Source organism: Piliocolobus tephrosceles, chromosome 3, assembly GCF_002776525.5.
Source record: "Piliocolobus tephrosceles isolate RC106 chromosome 3, ASM277652v3, whole genome shotgun sequence".
Classification (NCBI taxonomy): domain Eukaryota; kingdom Metazoa; phylum Chordata; class Mammalia; order Primates; family Cercopithecidae; genus Piliocolobus; species Piliocolobus tephrosceles.
Window position 1 is genome coordinate 110,998,327 of NC_045436.1, and position 22,430 is coordinate 111,020,756.

Below are 22,430 nucleotides of genomic sequence, written 5' to 3' on the forward strand. Positions count from 1 at the left end.
TTTTGAGGCAGGGTTTCCCTCTGCCACCCAGGCTGGAGTGCAGTGGCATAATCACAGCTCACCACAGCCTCAAATTCCTGGGCTCAACTGACCCTCCTGCCTCAGCCTCCCAAGTAGCTGGGACTACAGGCATGTGCCACCATGTCCAGCTAATTTTTAAATTTTTATTATTTTCAGTGGAGACAAGGTCTTGCTATGTTGCCTAGACTGGTCTCAAATGCATGGACTCAAGCGATCCTCCCACCTCGGCCTCCCAAAGTGCTGAAATGACAGACTTGAGCCACTGTGCCCAGCTGCTAGTTTCCTATACATAAGCCACACACAGCTCTAAACAGAGGCAGAGGAGCCTCTCCCATGGGGCAAGGGATGGGGTCTTCAGTTAATATACCTTGTGATAATTATTTTGCCCTCCTAAATGCTTTTTTGTTCCTTTCACGTTTATAGCAATATTATTGGAGAGCAGCAGTTCTCTAAGTGTGGTCCTTGGGCCAGCAGCAATGGCATCACCTGTGAGCTAGTGAGAAATGCAAATTTACAGGCCCACACCAATCTCCTAAAACAGGAATTCTGGGGTTGCTGCTCCAGGAAACTGTTTCACAACAGTTTCAACCCTCCAGGTGATTCTATTGTACCTTAAAGTTTGAGAACCACTTTTTAGAGAGACTGAAGCTTGCCAGAAATTTGACTTCTTAGCCAGTGGATAGTCCTCTCTATGGAATATCTCTGCACCTCCATGTATTCCAGGTTGACATAAAATCATGTTAGGAAGGCTTAATAAGAAACCACATGGAGAGAAGCGGTGGTTGGGGTAGATATCCTTTCATCTCTCACCTTTGCCTATGAGCTTCCTTCTGCAAGAAAGGCCACTTTCCCTCTGCCCAGGGTGATTCCTACTAGCCCTTCAGGTCCCAACTCAAATGCCACTTCCTCAGACTTTTCTGCCTTCCCAGGCAAAAGTCATTTCTTTGTCCTACTTACTCTCTCAGGGTTTTGCTCCTTTCCCTGTCCTGGGATTTTTCATTTATTGTAATTTGTCAGTCTTCCTATCTGTCTCCCACTCAAGGCACATGAGTCTGTGTCTTATCCTTACATCCACTTTATCTAGCACAAACATTTGTTGAAATAAACCTAATTCTGCAATAAACAGATCTGAGGCACACGTTGAAAGGCAAGGTGGGAAAAAGACTCAAAACTTCTACAGGAAAACATGAGACTACTGCTAAGTGAATTTCTGGTTACCAGGCTCAAATCCCAGGCCCCATGCTGGCCCCAGACACCTGCAGTCAATGGCCTCTCCATGGGAGCTGCTAGCTGCATGCCAATTAGAGCCCAGTGCTGGCGCTCAGGCAGCTCCGTGCAGGGAAAGCAGCACAGCAACCTGCCATGAGCTGTCTCAACTGCCAGTCACAGCAGGTCTCAGGGGGCCACGGACAGTACATACCTTCTTGCCTTTCCTTCTCTGTGATAACCACCAGAGTGTTCAGGGCAGATGGTGGAGGGGAGGGCTGTGGAAGAGGGTGTCACAGACAGACAAGCTTGCATTTCAATTCATATCATATATGTAGAAGGAGCTGAGACAGAAGCTATGGTTCAACTAAACTGCAGCTGCCTCACAATAAAAGGACAGGAATTTTTACTTCCTGGACACTCAGTTCTGAGTGTAATCCACAAGCCGTTCTGCCCCATTGCTGGCATTCCAAATCCCCTTTCCCTGCTCTATTTTTTTCATAACATTTATTCACCTTTTAACATCGTACACAATCTTCTCATTCATTAGGTTTTTTATTTGTCTCTCCCACCCCCCCAACCAGGATTGAAGGCACCATGAAGGGAGGGGGTTTTGTCTATTGATACATCCCTAGTGCTTAAATAAGTGCCCAGAACACAGAAAATGCTCGTTACATTTTTGTTGAATGAATGAAACCTTCCTTCCTTCCATTTTTTCAAAATGGTTCCCCTCCTCTGTAGTTCTCTGTCTCCATGTTTAGCTGGAAGCAAGGTCCTGCTCCCTCTTCCCTTCCTTCTCTCAAGGTCCTGAACAGTTCTACAGGAAGTGGTACCTGTTCCTGTGTTCTCAATGCAGCCATATTTGGGCAGAGCACTTAGTTTAATGATGGCATCTCCCTGGAGGTTGTCATCATCATCAGTAGCAAAAAAATGGTGAAATGAGAGTGGGGCTCTCCCTCCCTCGTCAACCTAGGAAAGAAAAGAATGTAGAGAGTCCTTGGTGATTTCACATAACCACAATAAAAAAAGAGCTGGATTGCAAAGTGCTGCCCGGGTGACCTTCGAACACCAATGCCGCTTCTTTGAGGAGGCAGACCTTCTACAGACGAGATGAGGAATGTGTATGCTGCTGAAGCCAGGCAATCTTTTAGTGCCTCTTAAAGCTATAGTCAGACATGATGACTTCTGTATCTCCCTTCAAAGCTGCGCTTCATTCAATGATGGATCTGGTTATAAAGCAGCTCTAGCCCATTCTAATCACCCACCTCAGTCCAGCTGCCTGCCAGGATGGCTGCCTTCCTTCCACATCAACATTCAAAAGCCCACAGCTAGAGAATGATAGATCCAGTTCTCCTGCAGATACTGTGAGGGTGACTGTGTCCTATAGGCATTCTCATCCAGAATAAAAGTCCCGTTTATTCTTTTATATTATATATTTGTAGGTGTGTAGCAAGAAAGGTTCACCATATCTGAAAGCTAGTGCTTATCTTAATGTCAAGGAGGAAAATAAATCACTATAAGTAAAAGCAGTTGCTCAAACTAACTTTTTTCCTTTGGGGTTCTATTTTGTATGCTAACCCCGCAACCTGAGCCTGGTGTTTTTCTCTAGCCTGCTGGAGATGGTCAAGCCATTTCACCCTGAACAACCTTTGGCTAACTGTAGGAAGATCTATAAATTACAAAGGGGAAGGTCACTCTGACTCTGGGAATGGGGACAGTCCAAATGGCTTTTCCAAGGTTTTATGGAAAAATGGGAGGAATATCAGAACCACTTAGAAATAATTTAGTTTTATGAATTTTCAGTTGCTCAACAAAACCAGAAAAATTCCTGAGCTTTTGGCATTATGGTATGTACATACAGCAGGGAGGAAAGTAAATTAACTTTTGTGAAATCCCTACTACGAACTGGGTACTGTACTAGGGGGTTTCCATACTATTTTATTAATCATTAGAGAAACTCTTTATGTAGTAGAAAATGATAATATTTTAAAGACAAGAGCCAGGTATGGGACTACAGGTCCACAGTCTCACTTTCTAGGGAGGCTGAGGTGGGAGGATTGCTTGAGCCCAAGAGTTCAAGTTCAGCCTGGGCAACATAGTGAAACCTCGTCTCTTAAAAATAAATAAAAAATAATAAAAAAAGAATTAAAAAAAGACAAGGAAACAAAACATAAAATAAATAAAAATATAAAAGACAAGAAAACTGAGGCAAAGAAACATTAAGTGTATGGTCCGAGGTCACCCAGCTGATGAGTAACAGAACTGGTACTTGAACTCACGTCTGGGTATTCAATGATGAGAATGCATTGTATTGCTCTGCCCATAAAGGAACTGTCAGTATTATTTACAGTGCTAAGTACTAACTTGATTTAAGGAGTGATTCGGGGGCATTGTCCAAGTTTTAGCTGCTGCCAACATTAGACTGCGAACACTTCAAAGATATATTCTTTTTTAATTTTTATTCCCAATACTAACAACATTTAGCATGGTGACTAGCACATAAATATTTGTTGACTAAATAATGTAGATATAATGATTTGATCTTCTGCATATTTATTTTCATACTTAGAAAAACATTCATGATTGAAAACCATGCATATCGTGATACCACTGCCTGGATATTTTGGGGGAAATACCTGGCAGCTAGTTTAGGCAGAAATCCTTCATTTACATGACTATGGATTCCAGCTCTCCATAGTACTCACTGTTTATTGATCTGAGAATTGTTTACCGTGATAAGGTCAGCAAAAGCAATGACTGGAGGTGGATTTTCAGCAGGAGTGATCATGATGGTAAACATCTGATTATCCAGGTGGTTGTGGTCCATGTCAGAGACAGAGAAAGAGAAGCTATCAGTAACCAGATGACCATCCGTTTCAAACACAGCTGAGTATCTATAAAAAGCCAAAAAGAATAAAATGAATAAGCCACGATGACAAGTCAGGTAAGATGGCTGCATCGTTGTTTAAAAATGGCGCCAAACCAATATACTCTTTCAACAGAGGTACAACCAGTTGCTGAAATATTTTCATATAAGTTTTTAAGAATCTGTCAAATAATATGAAGTGATTATGTACCTGATTTTCTTGTTATTGATGTCTTCCATTGTGAAATTGGAAAATTCTGAGAGTTCTTCCACCTCAGGTCCTGAGGTTCTTAAGAGAGTACCATATGTGGGCAGATAATTTAACTGAATCCAGATCTCTGGGTCGGGGGAAGAATCATCCTAATCAGGCAAATATGAGGCAGGACATGAATGCACATTTGCAGGAATAAACACTTCCAGTAGCTACAGATCTACTGGTACTTCTCTCTCTGCTAATTGGAAAAGTCTCTTTCCCTTTGTCATAAAGCAACATTATTTCAAGCTATAGTAAAAATCCCAGTGTTTATTCTTCCCCAAATTCCTCTTTGATGACATCTTTTTCTAAGAGTAGCTCAAGGTAAGAGAAGGGAAACGCACTTTAGGTACGTGGCATAAAACAAAGAGATGCCTTATTGTTATCAATACCATAAAAGCTGTACAAGATTTTATTTTTAAGCTTTTAGTAAAAAATAAAACTTGATTATCTATAAGTCATCAACCTGTAAACACAGATGTAGGATTTTTCTAGAGTTTCTAAGAATGGTTTGCTTTTAAGAAACAGGCAAAATTTCTTTATAACATATAATACAATAAAAATTCCATGAAACAGAAAAAAAGTTATTTAGCTTAACCAATGGCTCGCTTTAAGCAATATTCAATATGATACAATTTTAAATCAACAAAAGAATGTGTGAAGTCATGGATTTCATTTTATCAGCATCGAATCTATAAATGTTCACTTCCAAGATGCCTAATCTTAACAAAGACCATTTCTCTTTCCTTCTACATTGTTTGTTGAGAAATAAAAATGACTTTCTCTGTTACAACACGGACAATAACAATGTCTTAATGAACAATTTCCTCTTTCTTCAAGAATATTTTTGGAAATATCTGGGAGGCAGGCAACATCTTCTTATAAAGTTTCCCTGAGTCATTCAGTTTTTAGGGCTGTTGATTGTGAAAATGGGGGCACTCTACCCTTTACCACATCAACAATGAAAATTAATGTTGCATGGTCACTTGTGCTTTCAAAAGCAAATTTTCATGCTATGTTGTACAGTTAGTTGAGGTATAGGATCAGGAATGTGAGCACAGACACCAAGAGGGTGGGGGCCAACAGGTTTTAGTCTGTTCTCATTTCTATCCCCAGAGATCTTTTACAGTTAGTAGTTCAGAGTCTCAATTCAAGATCACTGAATTTTCCATATTTCCTCATATCACTTGACACTAGCAAGAAAGGAACCTAAAATTCATCAAAGCTGCAAGACTTCAGAAAGTTTTCCCTATATTTATGTTCTTTTAAACATTCTCCACATGGGTTATCAAATACAATATGTAGACTCCAAAAGACTGCTTCCTAATATTACTGTGCATTCCCTCTGAGAGAGACTTTTAAAAAGAATTTTAAGGTGTTGTCTTCTGAATTGCTGATAAGCTACAAGGACAGAGCTCCTGGCTCCTAGTTAGAATGGATAACTTCTAAATTTCACATTGACAAATTTGACCAAAACACTGCTTTATTTCATGGCAGGCATATCTCACTATGTATTTCAAATCTCTTATAACTGCTAGGTTTGAAAAAGTGGGAAATCAGCTAGACTTTTTTCCTGAAAGTACTGTCATGATTTAAAGAAAATCACTATTTTAAGATACCCCAGATATTGGAGGTACAAAAAATGCATAAGAATACAGACCTTGTTCTCATGTAACTTTTCTGTTCAAAGACCTTCTTATCCCTTTTGTATTAATTTATTTTTTCATTTTCTTTTTATTATTTTTACATCAATGAACCCATCATTCAACACGAGGACTAGAGCTTTGAGAATAACTAACATTTTATGTATGTGGCCCTTCTTCCTGTCCCTGGGCCTCCCATCACCCTAAATCTCGTTTCTGATTTTCTTGAATTTTTAAAAATGGCTCGATGTATTACCACAGAATACATACTTTTAGTTTTTTTAACTTAGAAATATGAAGTTGACTTTACTCTTTTGCAATTTATTCTTTAAACTCAATATTAGACTGCTAAGATCCATTTATATTGTTGGACGTCACTATAATTAATCCGTTTTGAGGTTCGCTAATATTCTGTCAAGTCGGTAGACCACAAGCTATCCATTATCTTGTGGTGGGCATTTGGTTTGTTTCAGTATTTTCACTGTTACAAATAGTAGCGCTATGAACATTCTTGCACAAGTTCTTTGATGTGTATGTGAAAGTTTCTCTTGGGTAGTAATCTAGGAATCGAATGGTTAGGGTATATGAATAATTATCTTCACATAGTAATGCCAAATTCCTTCCCAAAGTGGTTGATCCAGTTTACACCCCCATCAGCGTGAATCCATTGTCTTCCCCACACTTGGTATAAAATGGTACATGGTTTTAATATGCTTTCCCTGACCACTAATGAAGGTGAATATCTCTTCACATGTTTACTGACCACCCGGGTTCCTCTTCTGTGGAATTCCTGTTCGTGTCTCTTGCTTATTTTTCTACTTGATTATCTTTTTCTTCTTGATCTGCAGGAGGGTTATATTTCCTTTGTTATTTTTGGTTATATATTTTGCAAATATTGTTTTCTCATTTGTAACCAGCCTGTTTTCTGCCTTTATGGTATGTTTTGATGAACACAAATTTAATTTTTAATATAGTAAAATGTACCAATCTTTTATAGTTAGACCTTTTTGTTTCTAGTTTAAGATGTTCTGCCCTTCCTTAATATCCCAAAAAAATTCACTTATATTCTACAAAGATTTGTAAAATTTTACTTATGGTTTTTCAGTACTTCATCTGTCTGGAGTTAATATCTGCATATGGTGTGAAGCAGTGTACAAATTCCTTTTTTTGTCACATATAATCATTTTGTGCAGATCCACGTTTTAAAGAGTTTCTCCTATTTCCACTGCTCTGGCTTGTTATTGCTGTTTTTTGTTTTTTGTTTTTTTTTCTTAAGACAGAGTCTCACTCTGTTGCCAAGGCTGGAGTGCAGTTGTGTGATCTTGGCTCACTGCAACCTCCACCTTTTGGGTTCAAGCTGTTCTCATGCCTCAGCCTCCTGAGTACTGGGATTATAGTCGCACACCACGACGCCGGGTTAATTTTTGTATTTTTAGTAGAGACAGGGTTTCACCATGTTCCCAGGTTTATCTCAAACTCCTGACCTCATGAGATCTACATGCCTCGTCCTTCCAAAGTGCTGAGATTACAGGCATGAGCCACCGCGCTCAGCTAGCATCTCTGTTTTATATTACAGTTCCACGTGTGAGTCTGCTTTTGGATTGTCTAATATATTCCTCTGCTACACTATTTTAAATGCTGTATATTTAATACATGTTGGTATCTGGTAAGGTAAATCCCTTTGCCCTCCTACTATTCTTTTTCAGAATATTCATCATTTGTTTTTGTTTGATTGTTTGTTTGTTTTTGAGACAGGGGCTTGCTCTGTCATCCACCCTGGAGCAAGTGCAGAGGGTAGTGGTCCAACCAAGGCTCACTGCAGCCTCAACCTCCTGGGCTCAAGCAATCCTCCCACATCAGCCCCCAAGTAGCTGGGACTACAGCCATGAGCTAACATGCTTGGATAATTTTTGTATTTTTGTAGAGACAGAGTCTTGCCATGTTTTCCAGGCTGGTGTTCTTTCTTACATATTTTAGAATCAGCTTACTAAGATCCATAAAAAGTCCATTAGGCTTTTGATTGGAACTGAATTGAATTGAAAGATTGTTTGGCGAGGGAACTGATGCCTTTTCAATATTAAATGTTCCTACTCATGAATATGGCATGTCTTTTCATTTATTTAATACATTTTAAACGTCTGTCAATTAAGTGTCATAATTTTCCTGTAAAAATACTGCCGGTTTTTGCTAGATTTAGACCAAGGGACATGCTTTTTTCTTAATGTTATTATGGTAAGATCTTTTTAGTTACATTTACTGGCTTTTTTCTTTTCTTGCTTATATATAGAAATGCTATTGCCGTCTGTTGATCTTATATCTGGCCCCTTGATAAATTCTCCTTTTTTTCTAGTACTTTTTGTCAAGAGATTCTTTTCTACATAGTCAGTCATAGCATCATAACTTTTGCTACATTTACTCTTAGGTATGTAATATGTAATGTTAATATACACAGAATAATATTTTGAATAATTTTATTTTTGGCTGGTTCATAGAAATGCTATTACTGTTTTAAGATTAATTTTATCCTCCCCATATTACATATGAGAAAACCGAGGCCTGGAGAGTTTAAATAACTTGCTAAGGGTCACGATGCTAGTAAGTGGTGAGCTTGGATTAAGATCCATCCATTCTAACTCCAGAACCCATACTGTTCTTTTCCTGTTTACTCGCAGTGCATAGGAAACTGTATATATAAAACCACTGCTAAGAAGCACATTACACAAAATCCAACTTTCGCCTTTTTGTCTCCTCCAACATCGTATCACTCTCTTCCAGTTAATAACACTTAAACTAAGAACAGACTCATCTGTTCCTAAACCTTTATACTCTGCCCCATTTGTTACTAGGATTTCAGATGGTTTTTCCAATCTTTCTAGATGTTCATGGAAAACTTTCTAACTATGCATATCTGGAAAAGTTTTTCCATGACTCTTAGTACAAAATCTTTCTACAACCCTCCGAGAAAGTTAGTGTATAACCTACCTAAGTCTTCAAAATGTATGCTATGCTTTCAGCAGGCTAGAATAGTTCTTTTGGAGTTTTTCTGCTCTGGTGGGTAAATTCACATTCAATCAATTTCTGAAAATACATGTTCAGTTGCCAATGGGCTTGCAATTTGATATGCAGCTTATAATATGCAGTTAATGGGCAGGAACTGCTCCTGGAGCGCCATTTTGGACTGTGAAACATTTTTCAAGCCTTGGTGATCTACTGATTAAATCTGAATTCATACATTTTTATGAATTCACGAGTTTCAAAAGATTCAAAAGACCATAACTTACAGTAAAAAGCACCTGTCAATTAAAAACAAAAAACAAAATCAAAGCTTTTCTGAAACTACAGTAGACCCGTGAGAAGAATTAGAGTGGAATGCATTTTCCCATAACTGAAGAAAGGACCATTTGAGGGGAAAATCTGCGTAAAAGCAATTGTTCCCAGGCCAATGCTTGATCTTACATGCTGCTATTCAGGACTACATTTTATAGTGAGATTCTTCAGCCCAGAAAAGGGTTACTTAAAAGTATATGGCATTAAAAAAATAAAAGTCTAGGTCATTAGTTGGAACTTTAAGATCAGTAAAGGAAAAATTCAATATGATTAGCATTCAGATAATCATTCTTCCTTTCAAGGCATTGTAAAAACTAGTCATTATTATGTTTACATAGCGAGCACATATCTGCTTACAACATACATAACTGCAAAATAAAATTAATCATCCTCATTATCCTTAGCTCCTGAGGTAGAATCAAAGGAAGAAGATGAGTTTAATTACTCAGGATCACTTATAAAGTCAGGGCCAGACTGGAAAACAAACCTGAGTCCTTGATCCTCTCCTTGGCCCCCCAATCACACTGCTTCTTGTGGGGCACGAGAAGGAGGGTGAGTCAGTGAACTGGCTGGGAAATCTGACAGAGAGGCACTGCCGCAGGGATTTTTCAGCATTCCATCTAGACTAGACCTGAGACAGAAACTGATGACAAGTGGGCTTTCTCTCAGGGGCCATGAAACATCATTACCTATTAGTCATTGATCACATAAGCTCTAAAATGTTCTTTTCCTCAACTTCTCATTGGAAATATAATAGACGGAGCTTAAACAATGGGGGCTTGGGCTTTTACAACACTGGCCTCCTTTCCTGTTGACAATCACCCGTCCCTACACATACTCATTGTGTTTTCTCATTCACTTGTCTGCTCATGAGACACTAGGAGAAGCAGGATAAAGAGTGTAACTACTCCTAAGAGTAGAAGGTAGAGAAGTTGAGAAAAAGGTTCTTTACATGACCATATACCTGCTGCCCCAAATATTCAGCCATGGTGTTGCTGTCCAGTCTGCCCCATCAGAAGGTGTGGTGGAGAACAAGTAGAGCAAATGGAAGAACTTACCACGTAAGCAAGGTGTGACCTAGTGATTATGGCTGTGCTTTTACTGGCAACAGTAATGCTTAGAGAGGAGCCAGCAGCCAGTCGAGGCCCTCGGTCTTCTGACAGGGACACCTCTACTCTCACTTCCAGCATGGTCACCGTGAGGCCATCTGTGACTGAGATCTCCATGCTGTCTTCCCGGGCAGAGGAACCATCATGTATATACTGCAGAGCATTTTTCTCAATATCCTCATAGGTGAAAGTGTCACCTTCCAAGAATGAAACAAATTGCAAACCAGTTGCTTCTGGGAATCATGCTTTTCATTATATAGCACCTTTGTTTTCAGGATTTTAAAGTTCATACAGGATCATAAACTCAGGGAGTTACAAGCTAATCCAACCACTCACCTACTACAGGATTCCCTTTATACCACCCTTGAAAAAGGGTAGTTTCTCCTTTAACACTTTTCAAGGTGGGAGGATCATTGCTTTACAAGATAGCTAATTCCACCGAAGATAGCTCTAGGTTTATTTTTAAGTTCTTAAGTATATTGAGCTAAAATCTGCCTCTATAATATCCAGTAATTAATCCTAGTTCTAGAAAAAGAAAGAACAAGCCTCTATTATTTATGACAGCTCTTTTGGAATCTTATCTTGATACTGAAAACTTTTTGAAAAAGTTAAGAAAATAAATTATACTTGATGAACCTTTAAGAAGTCTTTGCTTTATTTGGAATTTTTAAAATTAAAAATGAAAAAATATACTTGAAGTTAGAAACCTAAACTGTGCAGTCTGGAGTATTAATTCATGATAAATTTGATAGGCATTATGTAAAAAAAGTTCAAGTTCACATACCTTTATGAAAAATGTGAATAAATAAAATTTAAAATTTTTTTTATACAGCAGGATTCATTTTAGTATATAAATATTAAAGCTTCTCAAACTTCATGGAACCCTTTTTATGAGAAATGCCTCTTAGTGCCATGAGCCCTAATGATTTCACAGAACACAGTTGTGAAATTGCTCTTCTTGGATATTATATTCAACTCTATCTTTTGATAGATTATTAGTTCTAATAATTAGTGCTATATAATGAGATTGAATAATTTACTCATTCTCTCTATTCATCTTCTAAGCCTTCTGTCTCAACACTGTGTTAATGTATTTTACTGGTGCTAGTGGCATTATGTCTATAAAAAGGTAATAAAAGTAACTTTTTACCAATAGCTTTAGATCTTATATGTTAACTGCACAAATACAGATTAAATGCAGTGTCAAAGAAATTAGACAATGACTGTTATGTTCCTAAAATAGTTCCCTGGGAATGTTTCAAATCTATTCTAATGACATGTCTTTAGTTCAGTAAATTTTTGAGTCTACCTTTGTGACTCTCAATTGCTTACTGGTTGTTCTTTAAAATTCCATCTACCATCAATGGCAAAGATTAGCCCACCCGTGATACTCAGAAGAATGGATTACTGCATCTCTAAAAGGAATCATACAAAGGTTTTGCGAAAGTAGAGATTGTTGGAAGATATAGCATCCAGTGGTAGGTATTTTGAAAAGGACAATAATCACTTCAATGCATAAGAGCTGACTATTAAAAAATTAGATACACTTGTGTCCTTTGTGGTTTTCTGTATCTTCTAAATAATGAACATATATTGTTTTTTATAATTAGAGGAAGTACAATAAGAATTATTTTGAAAAGCTGATCACATTACCACACTGTTACATCTCATAGACAATACTTCAAAAACGTGTTCCTTTTTTTAACTGATGAAGATAGACGTAGTTAACACTATCAGAGTCACAGCGCTAAAAATATTGTGAAGATTTACATACCAAATTAAGACAGATTGATCTCCATGAACAGTGCTAGGAAAGTGGCAGCTGATCCCTCATATGGTGTCACTTTGAATGCATTAACTCCAACTTTCAGAAATCACCCATTTCACCTATAGTTTAAGGAACTGGCTTCACAGTGTTCAGGGTGGGGCCAGGGCAGGTGTGGTGCAGGGGTGGAAGTGGGAACAGGAAGAAGTCTCAAATATCAAAGCCAATGAAACTCACACAAAAATGAAAAAGCTCCTCATCGTCTGTATCACAAAGACACTTTGCTCTTGTCTGAGACACATATAACTGATTGTAGAGCAAAAAATCCTTCAAGCAGGTCAGTGACAGAGTGTGTAGCTACCTGTGGCCATCGGCCTTCGGGACTCAGCTGTGTGCTTAAGGAGCACACCACGCTGGGGAGGTCTCCGAAGCTCAAAGAAGAGTTCTTCGGGTGCTGTCTCATCGTCTCTTACTACCACCTGAAGTCCTACAGCAAGGAGAAGGAAGCGTGGTGAGAGAGAAAGCATACATTAAAGATGATAGACTCTGTATATATTAAAGCCACAGGCCAGGCTAGGAGTCACACTGTGAATAATCTGATTGTTATCAGAAAGTACTGCTTCATTCCAATCAGGTACAAAAGAGCGAAAACAGATAATGCAGTCAATTCCCACACTGCAAGTAGGTTCTTCCAAAAGTTCACGTAAGGTAGTTCTGAATTTAGAACACCTTTTTTCTTCCATACAAATGACAGCATGCACAGAGGAAGCCCACAGCTAGGTCAGCCCTGAGGAGCTGGGTTAGATTTTCTTCCAGAAAATCCTCCTATAAACTGTTTGGCATTTCATTGTTTCATCCCTTCTTATTTTTCTAAAGCTACAAAGAGCCAAGTGAGCAATGATCACAAAGGTGAGGTGTAGGGTTGAAGTGACAGTCGTCCTTGTACACGTGACTTGTTTGTAAGTTTGGTAATAATTAATTTTAGGCTAAAACCCATAGGTAGAAACTGGATACAGATCTGCAGAACACACCTAACAAAAATCACAATACCTACTGTTTATTAGTAAAATATTTTTGATAAAATAATACATTTCTAAAGAGTAAATTCACTAATTAGTACATATAACTATGTACAAAATAACTGGGTCAACTCTCGTTCTTCACAACTTCTGAAGCTTCTTGTGACCTGTCATTTCTCCTGCTACTCTTCACTTTCTAAATAGAAACAAGAGCCACCATTGAAATCCCGCTCCCCTCTATGTTCTTCTCGCCACTCTATTACTTTATATTTTAGTGATGGCAACAAAGCAAACTCCCAGAAAATCAGTTCTGTGTTGCGTTCCACTGATCACTGGCCTCTGAAGCCTTCATTTCCTTCTCTCTGTGTGGCTTCTGTTTGCATAGAAATGGGCAGGAAGAAGGATACAGGTAAGAATGCAGGCAATTCTGGAAGAGGAATTTGCTTTTTTGGTAACCATCAAGAGGTTTGGAGAGGGGCAGCAACATGATCCCATTTCTAAAGCCATGTTTCTATCAGGCTCCCAGTTCTTACCTACAGAAGTGCTGCCTCCTGGGCTGACCGACAGCCGTGGAGCTGTGACCTGGAACACTGGCAGTTGCTGATCACTGGGAAGTAAGTGAATGGTGAGGACCATCTCCGGACTTGTGTGTTCTCCATCCGAAACTAAAAAGGATAAATGCACACACACAGACACACACACACACACAGAGACACACACACATGAATCAACTTGTAGTCTGGTCATCTTCAGGCGGTTTCCACAAATATGTAGCTAGAAACTTTTTTACACTACTTTAACCTTTGAAGAGATGCTTACAAATGAAGAAAGTAAGCAAGCAAGATACTGTAAACGATTCCTTTTTCTAAGGATAAGAAAAAAGATAAAGAAGCATAATAACAAAATCATTTGAAGAGGCTACTTACACAAAAAAAGGTGATCTTGATAAATGTTAGTGGAAAGGAAGGTAATACAAAATCTGCACCTGTAGATGCTACTGGTAAAGGCTTTTGATTATGGAAATATTTCTTGATTCAGTTCATTCCCTTAATATTCCAAATAAATATTTTCTTTCATGAACTCTTTTCGAAGTGGCATGTCTATGTCTCATTAGAAAAGAATATTTTTAAAAAGGACAGACAACACCCATACCAATGTCTCTAATGGCATTAGTATGGAAGTAAGCAGATCCATTTTTACTTGGTCATGATGCACAATGCCATAAATAGTGAACAAAACAGTGACCTTAAGATTTTATTTCCCTGGATTTTTGACATCCAAGTGAACACCCATCCCTGAGGGAAACATGAGAGCAGAACTGCCTCACCCTTGAGCTTATTTCTGCTTTTCCATAACTTAACACTCTATTTTTTCCCTAAAAGTCAGTTTTGGAGGGATATTTGCATCATCGACTCATCAATGTGTTTATCTGTAGTGGTCTTTAAGAAAACTGCACTGTCAATTATTTTAAATGTGTGATAAACTTGTCTATGGGTTGGTTATGAGAAACTGGTTTCCTTCCTCACTTTCTTCTGGACTTAGTAACAAGCCAGCAAGAATCTTGCTTAAACAAAGTCAAGCATTGCTCAGAGACTTGTAGTAATGATTCTATTCGAGTTTTAGATTTGTCTTTTCCTTGAGACAGATCTGAAAGATATGGTTAAATTTTATAAGGTACACTCCACATCTTGGAGATGTTCAGAAACAGCCCTGTTGAAGGTGAGACAACATTATCCATGTGAGAATGACGGTTTTATGGTTCTGGTCATTCAGACAAGTGTCAAAATTATTGTCATTGCTTCTTTAAGTTCAATCTCTTCTCTAAATCTTCAAAAATAGGCACAGATGGTCCTTAATTATTGGGGATTTGGTGACAAGCATACAAACTTTTTCATACATTTTAGTGGATTCAGGATTCTCTGAGGTCTCTGTAATTTAAGAAATAATTGCAAAATGCAATCTTATTTTACTTTACATTTTACATTAGTTTTATTTTTGAATGGGAGTCTTAGTCCATTTTCTGTTGCTTATAACAGAAAACCTAAAACTGGGTAATTTATGAGAAGAGGAATTTCTTTCACATATGAAGGCTGGGAAGTCCAAGGTTGAGGGGGTACATTTGGTGAGAGCCTTCTGGCTGTTGGGGACTCAGTGAAGAGTTATGAGGCAGTGTAGGCAGTCATGTGGCGAGGAGGCTGAGCTTGGGATTTTAAGTCTCTCATTCTCTTTTTAGAAAGCCACCAGCTCTGCCTGCCCCCCGTGATTAACCATTAACCCACTAATCCATTAATGATTAAACCATTCACAAGGGCAGAGCCCTCAGGTTTCAATCACCTTATAAAAGCCCCACCTCTCAATACTGCCATATTGAGGATTAAGTGTCAACATGAGTTTTGGAAGGGGCATTCAACCCATACCAGGGAGGAAGTCTAGGAAGCTTTCGACATCTTTATTTTACATGAGGAGAGAAAAGGTACAAAATTAAAGAGCTTTGGTCACATCATACAGCTGTTTATAGTGTGACCAAGGCATACTCTTGCCTCTGTCAGTAAATGGAAAAAAGCTATTTTCTGGTGCGTACTATATAGCTAGCTATCACTTGGGCACAGGATTTTGCAAGCAGTCATATAAACTTCCAATCAAAATGTCAGCAGTTGCATATTTACGCCTCTCTTTAAGGAATGTCTCTAATTTCTTTGAGAAACATGCAAATGCCTTTTTGGGCTAAATGGCCCTGTGAGGGCCACTTGCCCTAAGTGTGTTCCTTGCGCAGAACTGCTCTCTAGAGCTTCTGCACTTGTCTTCAAGTCTGTCAGGTCTTAGGGACATCAGCTTTCCTTCTCATGTTAGCTGATTCACCAAAATGGGTGGTTCCCCTTCATTCTACAAATTAATGTCAGCTCTTGGGCTTTTTCCTGCCTTTTTCATTAACTGTCCAATTAAAAATTCTCTCTCACAAAACTCTCCTAAAGGACATGGCTTTCTACTAGATATCAAGAGTTTTTCTTCTTTAAAATCAACCAAAAAGGAACCTCTGGCAGAAACAAGATAATTTAAGGTCAGCCCATGGGACTGTATAATAGGTTCAAGGATCATTTAACTTGAAGTCCTAGCCAAGTTAATTGTTAATCTTTCACCTACTCAAGCTTTCAGGTAAGAGTTGAGGACTGGAAACCAAAATGGCATACTACTATGACACTCACTTTTCATAATCAACACACATACATGTCAGACCAAACTAGCTATTCCATGCTCACGCCCTAAGTCAGAAACTTGTATTAAAATCCTGATTCTATTGTCTACCTGCTATGGAAATCTGAGCAGATCATCTACTTTTTTTTTTTGAGTCAGGGTCTCACTGTGTTACCCAGCTGGAGTGCAATGGCACAATGATGGCTCACTGCAGCCTCAACCTCTCCAGTTCAAGCAATCCTCCCACCTCAGCCTTCTGAGTAGTTGAGACTACAAGGAGTATTACTACGTGCCTGGGCTAGTCTTGAACTCCTGGGCTCAAGCAATCCTCCCTCCTCACACCTCCCAAAGTGCTGGGAGTACAGGTGTGAGCCACTGCGCCCGGCCAGGTTATCTACTCTTAATAACTTTCGGTATCCTCAGGTTTAAAATGCTGAAAATAATATCTGTCCTTAAAATATTGTTATAAGAATTAAATAAGACAATTTTTATTGTAAATTGCTTTATAAAATATAAAAATCTGCTATATATCATTACTGATTGTATGAATTATGTAGAGGTCTATGACTAGAAATGAGCCGATACTGGGTTCATATCAACAGTATCACAACACTGAAATTTACTATTGATTCAAGTGCGATTTTTAATCCTCTTCCAGAAGAAAGGAAGAGCTGGGAGTTACAGAGAGGAGACTCTACTGCTAACATTTTTCCCTCCATGAAATGTAACAGGGCACATGGATGGTTGATTCTAATGGAATAGTCAATCCCATCTAAACAGCAACTTAACGATGCTATTTATGGTCAATCATCCTCACTCCAGACCTAAACAAGAAAGAAACTTAGCCTATGTGGCCAAGCATAGGTACCAGGTCTGACTCTGCTTTTGCTGTTTGGAATCCTTCTTCTATTGCACTATGAGCTAAAACTAGGAATGCAGAGGTCTTCCATACCCAAGTTTCTCGACTCGCCTCTGGGTAGTGAGCCTTTTCCCTCCAGTAACAAGGCATTCCATGAATAGCTCTATTCAAGATTTTTATACAACTACTGTTTATTAGCTAAGTATAATTATGATTATGTAGCAATAATCATTCTTGGAGCTTTACATTTATTATTATTATTATCCCCATTTATGAATGAGGCATTCAGGCACAGAGATGTACGACAATTTCCCAAGACAAGTTGAACCCCAGGTTATCTGGATGCAGGGTTTAGGATCTTAATTACTATTAACTCTTTAATGGATATTAGGACACATTGAAATTGGGCTTAAACATTAATTTCTTTTTCGTTTTTTCCTTGAGATAGGGTTTCACTATTGTCCAAGCTGCAGTGCAATAGTGCAGTCATAGCTCACTCCAGCCTTGACTTCCTAGGCTCAAGGTATCCTCCTGTAGCTAGGACTCCAGGCATGTGCCCCCATCATCCAGATTAGTGCTTTTTTTTTTTTTTTTTAATAGACAATGTCTTGCATTGTTGTCCAGGCTGGTCTTGAACCCCCGGGCTCTGTGATGCTCCCTCCTCAGCCTTCCAAAGTGCTGGACTATGGGCATGAGTCACCATGCCTGGCTCTTAAACATTAACTTTTAGCATCTTTGGTAGATTTTTTCTCCTATGACTATAAAGTTAAGCTATTACTATTTAACCATTTGTTTTATTTTAGAAGAAATTTGTTTTAGAAGAAAAATTACAATTTTTAAGTAGTTCTTAGAAAACAGCTAAAAATAATGATGATGGGAACAAAAAGAAAGAACCAATAAGGAAAGAAAAAATTTCACTTTCTAATAAAATTGAGATGAATCTCTACCTGTGAAGTGGAATTTCACTGATTCTGGGAGACCTGAAAGAGTAAGAGAGACAATCAGTATATTAAACACTTGGGGGTCAGAGAGAGCTAGGGAAGGTACAAAATAAAGGGCAGAGGTTAGGAAAGTAAAGAATGTCTTACTCTAAATTATTCTTATTTAAGGAAAGACCACCAGGTCATTTGCTACTGTTATGTTGATTTAATGGTGTCAACATTAATTTTAAATAGCAAAAAGGACCACATAGTGGAATAATTTTATATCACAGCAGTTAGCATGATTTATAATACGTTCATTCAGAACCCATTTTATCAGTACATAAAATCCTACAAATCGGTGAATGCGAGTGAGCCATATATCACTGACAGGGCTCTCAGGTGGGTCAATTCCATTGTAGAATTGAGTGGTGCCGAGACATTGATTTACACACTGTAACAATGTGAGAGATTTATCTCGCAGCATTTATCCCATAGATTATACAGCACAGGACTCTGCTCTCTCTGAAGAGGTTCTAGGAACTCGGGCGAGTTTAGTGGATGACTTCAACCACGGCTGACATATTTTCTTTCCCTCTAATCCCAGGATATCCTGTGTTTCTTATAAAGTACGACTTGTAACATAGGGGTTACAGACCCATGAACATTTTCAACGGCTATTAGCTATCCTGTTACTAAACACTGTGTACAGATACTAAAGAGGAAGCCTATACCCACTGTTAGAGATTTTCAATCTAATTGAGGAGTTAACTGTTTTCTGCGTGGTTAAACTTATATTAATAATGGTAAATATCATTTTAAATGTTTACCATAATCAAAAAAGTCTAAAATTAGTTAAACCATGTTCAATTCACCATAAGAAATCGCCACTTTTGTGTATGAATAAAGCTACTGTATAAAAAGAATACCCTATATTCATGGTGTTATGTAGTACACACACCTTAAAGATTGTAAAGAAATAGGCACCAGTGGCTGGGCACGGTGGCTTATGCCTGTAATCCCAGCACTTTGGGAGGCTGAGGCAGGTGGATCGCAAGGTCAGGAGTTCAAGACCAGCCTGACAAATATGGTGAAACCCCGTCTCTACTAAAAATATAAAAATTAGCCAGGTGTGGCGGCACTCATCTGTAGTCTCAGCTACTCAGGAGACTGAGGCAGGAGAATCGCTTGAACCCAGCAGGCGGAAGTTGCAGTGAGCCGAGATTGCACCACTGCACTCCAACCTGGTTGACAAAGCAAGTCTCTGTCAAAAAAAAAAAAAAAAGAGAGAGAGAGAAATAGGCACTAATGTTTTTGGAATAGTCAAAGGCATAAAAATATTTAAGGGTAGGGACTTAAAACTCCTGCTTTCTGGTCAACAACCTTGATGACTAGATCAAGGGAAGAGATAGGGTGGCAGGGATTAAGGGCATGCTGGGCTTCATGGAAGGGCACACACTAGCTTTAATGAGAAACTTAGTTATTCTTCTATTCAGTCTTCTCTTCCATTAAAAAGGTATATTTTACCAAATTCTGGTTTTATCCCAAAAGGTTGCCTGCATGCCCCATGTCTACATGAAACCTCCCCTGAGGTACTGCAGGACCCTTACTGGCCTCCCCTTACCCTTGTGCCATTCACTCTGGCCTCCTCATCAAGTCCATTGACATCACTGCAGTCAAAGAGTTTCTTATGAAAAGCCATTCCCTAGTTCCCTATACCTGAAAACTTCCACTGGGTTCCTCTTGACGTTGGGATAACAACCCAAATCCTTACCGGCTTCGAGGGTCTGTCAGGTGTGACCTCTGTCTCTTCCACCAGACGCATCCCTGCTCTGCCTGATCCTTCACATTTCAGAGACACAGACACCACATTCCCTCCTTCCCCAGGCCCCTACACCTAGGGCTGGTGCCCTTCCTTCAGGGACATTTTCCTGACCATCCAAATACACACACTTTTCCTCATCAGGTTCTAGCCATCCCTTCACTGCCAGTATCTTCACTGAGCTCTCAGTCTAGGTCAGTATGGTTATGTGTAATTCCACCATTGAACTTTCTCCCTCTTTCTCAGAGCTTTTATCCCAGACTGCAATTAAACATTCATTCCTGGGGTTATTTATCAAATTTTTTCTCTATACCTGCTTAAACCACCAAGAGCAGAATCCACGCCTCTTTTTGCTCGCCACTATATCTCCAAGGCCTTGTTCAGTGATTGGCACATAGGAGGCACAAAATAAAGATTTATTGGAAGTATGCCTGAATGCATGAATAAATGAAAAAAAAAAAAAAAAAAAAAAAAAGATGGAACTGAGCCCAAGCTACATATTGGCTGACAGGTCTCAAGCTAGTTTGAATAGCTACAAAGCAGGGGCACCAAATGGTCCAGAGGACTGTGGGAGACTCAGGGCAAGCCTGTCATGTAGAGCCACAGAGAGCAGTTGGGTGCCTCAAAGCAGAGAGGAGAGCATTACCAGCAAACGAGAAGGCCATGAGCTCCTGGAGGTGGGGTGCTGCTGGGGGAGGGCGGTACATGACTTTGCCCTGGTTAATATCTTCTTGCGTGAAATACCGGATAGGAGAGTGAGGGTGGTCCCGGTGCTCGATGATACCTGGGAGGAAGAGATTTGGCATGAGCATCAACAGTAATTCTCATCGCTGACTAAATGACTAGAGCCATAGAGCCTGCTCTTCTTGTTGGTGGGAGTCTTTCATCCTTCAGAAACCGACTGTTCTCAGGTTGCTCTTGCTATGCCATTCTCTGGTTATTTAAGAAAAGGGCAAATCTGAAACCCAAAAGAGTATTGACTGGGATTCGTGAAATACAAACCATAGTGTGATGGTTAATACTGAGTATCAACTTGATTGAAGGATACAAAGTATTGATTCTGGGTGTGTCTGTGAGGGTTTTGCCAAAGGAGATAAATATTTGAGTCAGTGGGCTGGGAAAGGCAGACCCACCCTCAATCTGGGTGGACACCATCTAATCAGCTGCCAGCATGGCTAGAATATAAGACAGGGAGGCTGGGTGTAGTAGCTCATGCCCATAATCCCAGCACTTTGGGAGGCTGAGGTGGGTGGATCACCTGAGGTCAGGAGTTCAAGACCAGCCTAGCCAACATGGTGAAACCCTGTCTCTACTAAAACTACAAAAAGTATCCGGGTATGGTGGCATGTACCTGTAATCCCAGCTACCAGGGAGGCTGAGACAGGAAAATTGCTTGAACCCAGGAGATGGAGGTTGCAGTGAGCCGAGATTGCACCACTGCACTCCAGTCTGGGTGACAAGAGCAAAACTCCATCTCAAAAATAAATATATAAGTTTAAAAAATAAAACAGGTGTAAAAACATGAAAAGACTAGACTGGCTTAGCCTCCCAGCCTACATCTTTCTCCTGTGCTGGATGCTTCCGGCCCTTGAATATCGGACTCCAAGCTCTTCAGTTTTGGGACTCAGACTGCCTCTCCTTGCTCCTCAGCTTGCAGATGACCTATTATGGGACCTTGTGATTGTGGGAGTTAATACTTAATAAACTCCCCTTTATATATATATAAAATATATATTATATATATTATTATATATTATCATATGTTATTATATAATATATATATAATATATATATACATAAGTTCTGTTCCTCTAGAGAACCTTGACTAATACACATAGAAGGATACAAACTACTGCCCCTACCATAGCCTAGACCAGCTAATTTTCCAAAAGTCACATACATGGTAACATAATTAAGAGATCCTCTCAGTTGAGTTTCAATTCAAAAGTCCTTGAGAAACTGGCACAGATTGGTCTCCTGGTGAGGCTGTAAAAAGATGTTTCTCAATCTAACCTCTTTCCTTCAGAAACTCCTTAGACTCTGCAATAATCTTTGGCTATAGTAACATGGGTCTTCATTATTCTAAGAACTGAATTTGCAATTATCACTCTGCTTGTGATAAATGCTGTAGGGGCTGCAGATTTGCCTGTTGTTTCTAAATTTTTCAAGTATAGAACTAATGCTGTGCTCTTTTCTTGTGTGCTATTCACTCCTTCAAAGGAGGGCATATGTGAGGCTTGATGTTGAACTAATTCACCTTCTGCAGGGCTGAGAGGGCAACAACCATTCTCCAGAAGACAGCCCAGGTTGCTCGTTTGAAAGGGCTCTATCGTGACTCTGGCAATGTAGGCAGAACTGTTAGCTATGACTTAGCAGATTACAAAGGAGAGGGATGGCTTTTAGACTTTTAATTTCTTTGGACTTTATC

The 22,430-nt window shown here is 39.2% G+C and overlaps 1 protein-coding gene across 2 annotated transcripts in view; it reads right to left on the reverse strand.

Moving 5' to 3' along the window:
- Positions 1 to 22,430, reverse strand: part of FRAS1 (Fraser extracellular matrix complex subunit 1) — a 452,974-nt gene that overhangs the window by 106,578 nt on the left and 323,966 nt on the right. For both annotated transcript variants that reach the window (XM_023222483.3, XM_023222482.2), the window contains exons 34-41: positions 20,649 to 20,786; positions 18,208 to 18,240; positions 13,743 to 13,874; positions 12,552 to 12,677; positions 10,375 to 10,622; positions 4,305 to 4,453; positions 3,959 to 4,121; positions 2,061 to 2,196 (exon numbers count right to left, since the gene is read on the reverse strand). In XM_023222483.3, coding sequence (XP_023078251.2) covers positions 2,061 to 2,196; positions 3,959 to 4,121; positions 4,305 to 4,453; positions 10,375 to 10,622; positions 12,552 to 12,677; positions 13,743 to 13,874; positions 18,208 to 18,240; positions 20,649 to 20,786 — 1,125 coding nt within the window. The remainder of the gene's footprint in view (positions 1 to 2,060; positions 2,197 to 3,958; positions 4,122 to 4,304; positions 4,454 to 10,374; positions 10,623 to 12,551; positions 12,678 to 13,742; positions 13,875 to 18,207; positions 18,241 to 20,648; positions 20,787 to 22,430) is intronic.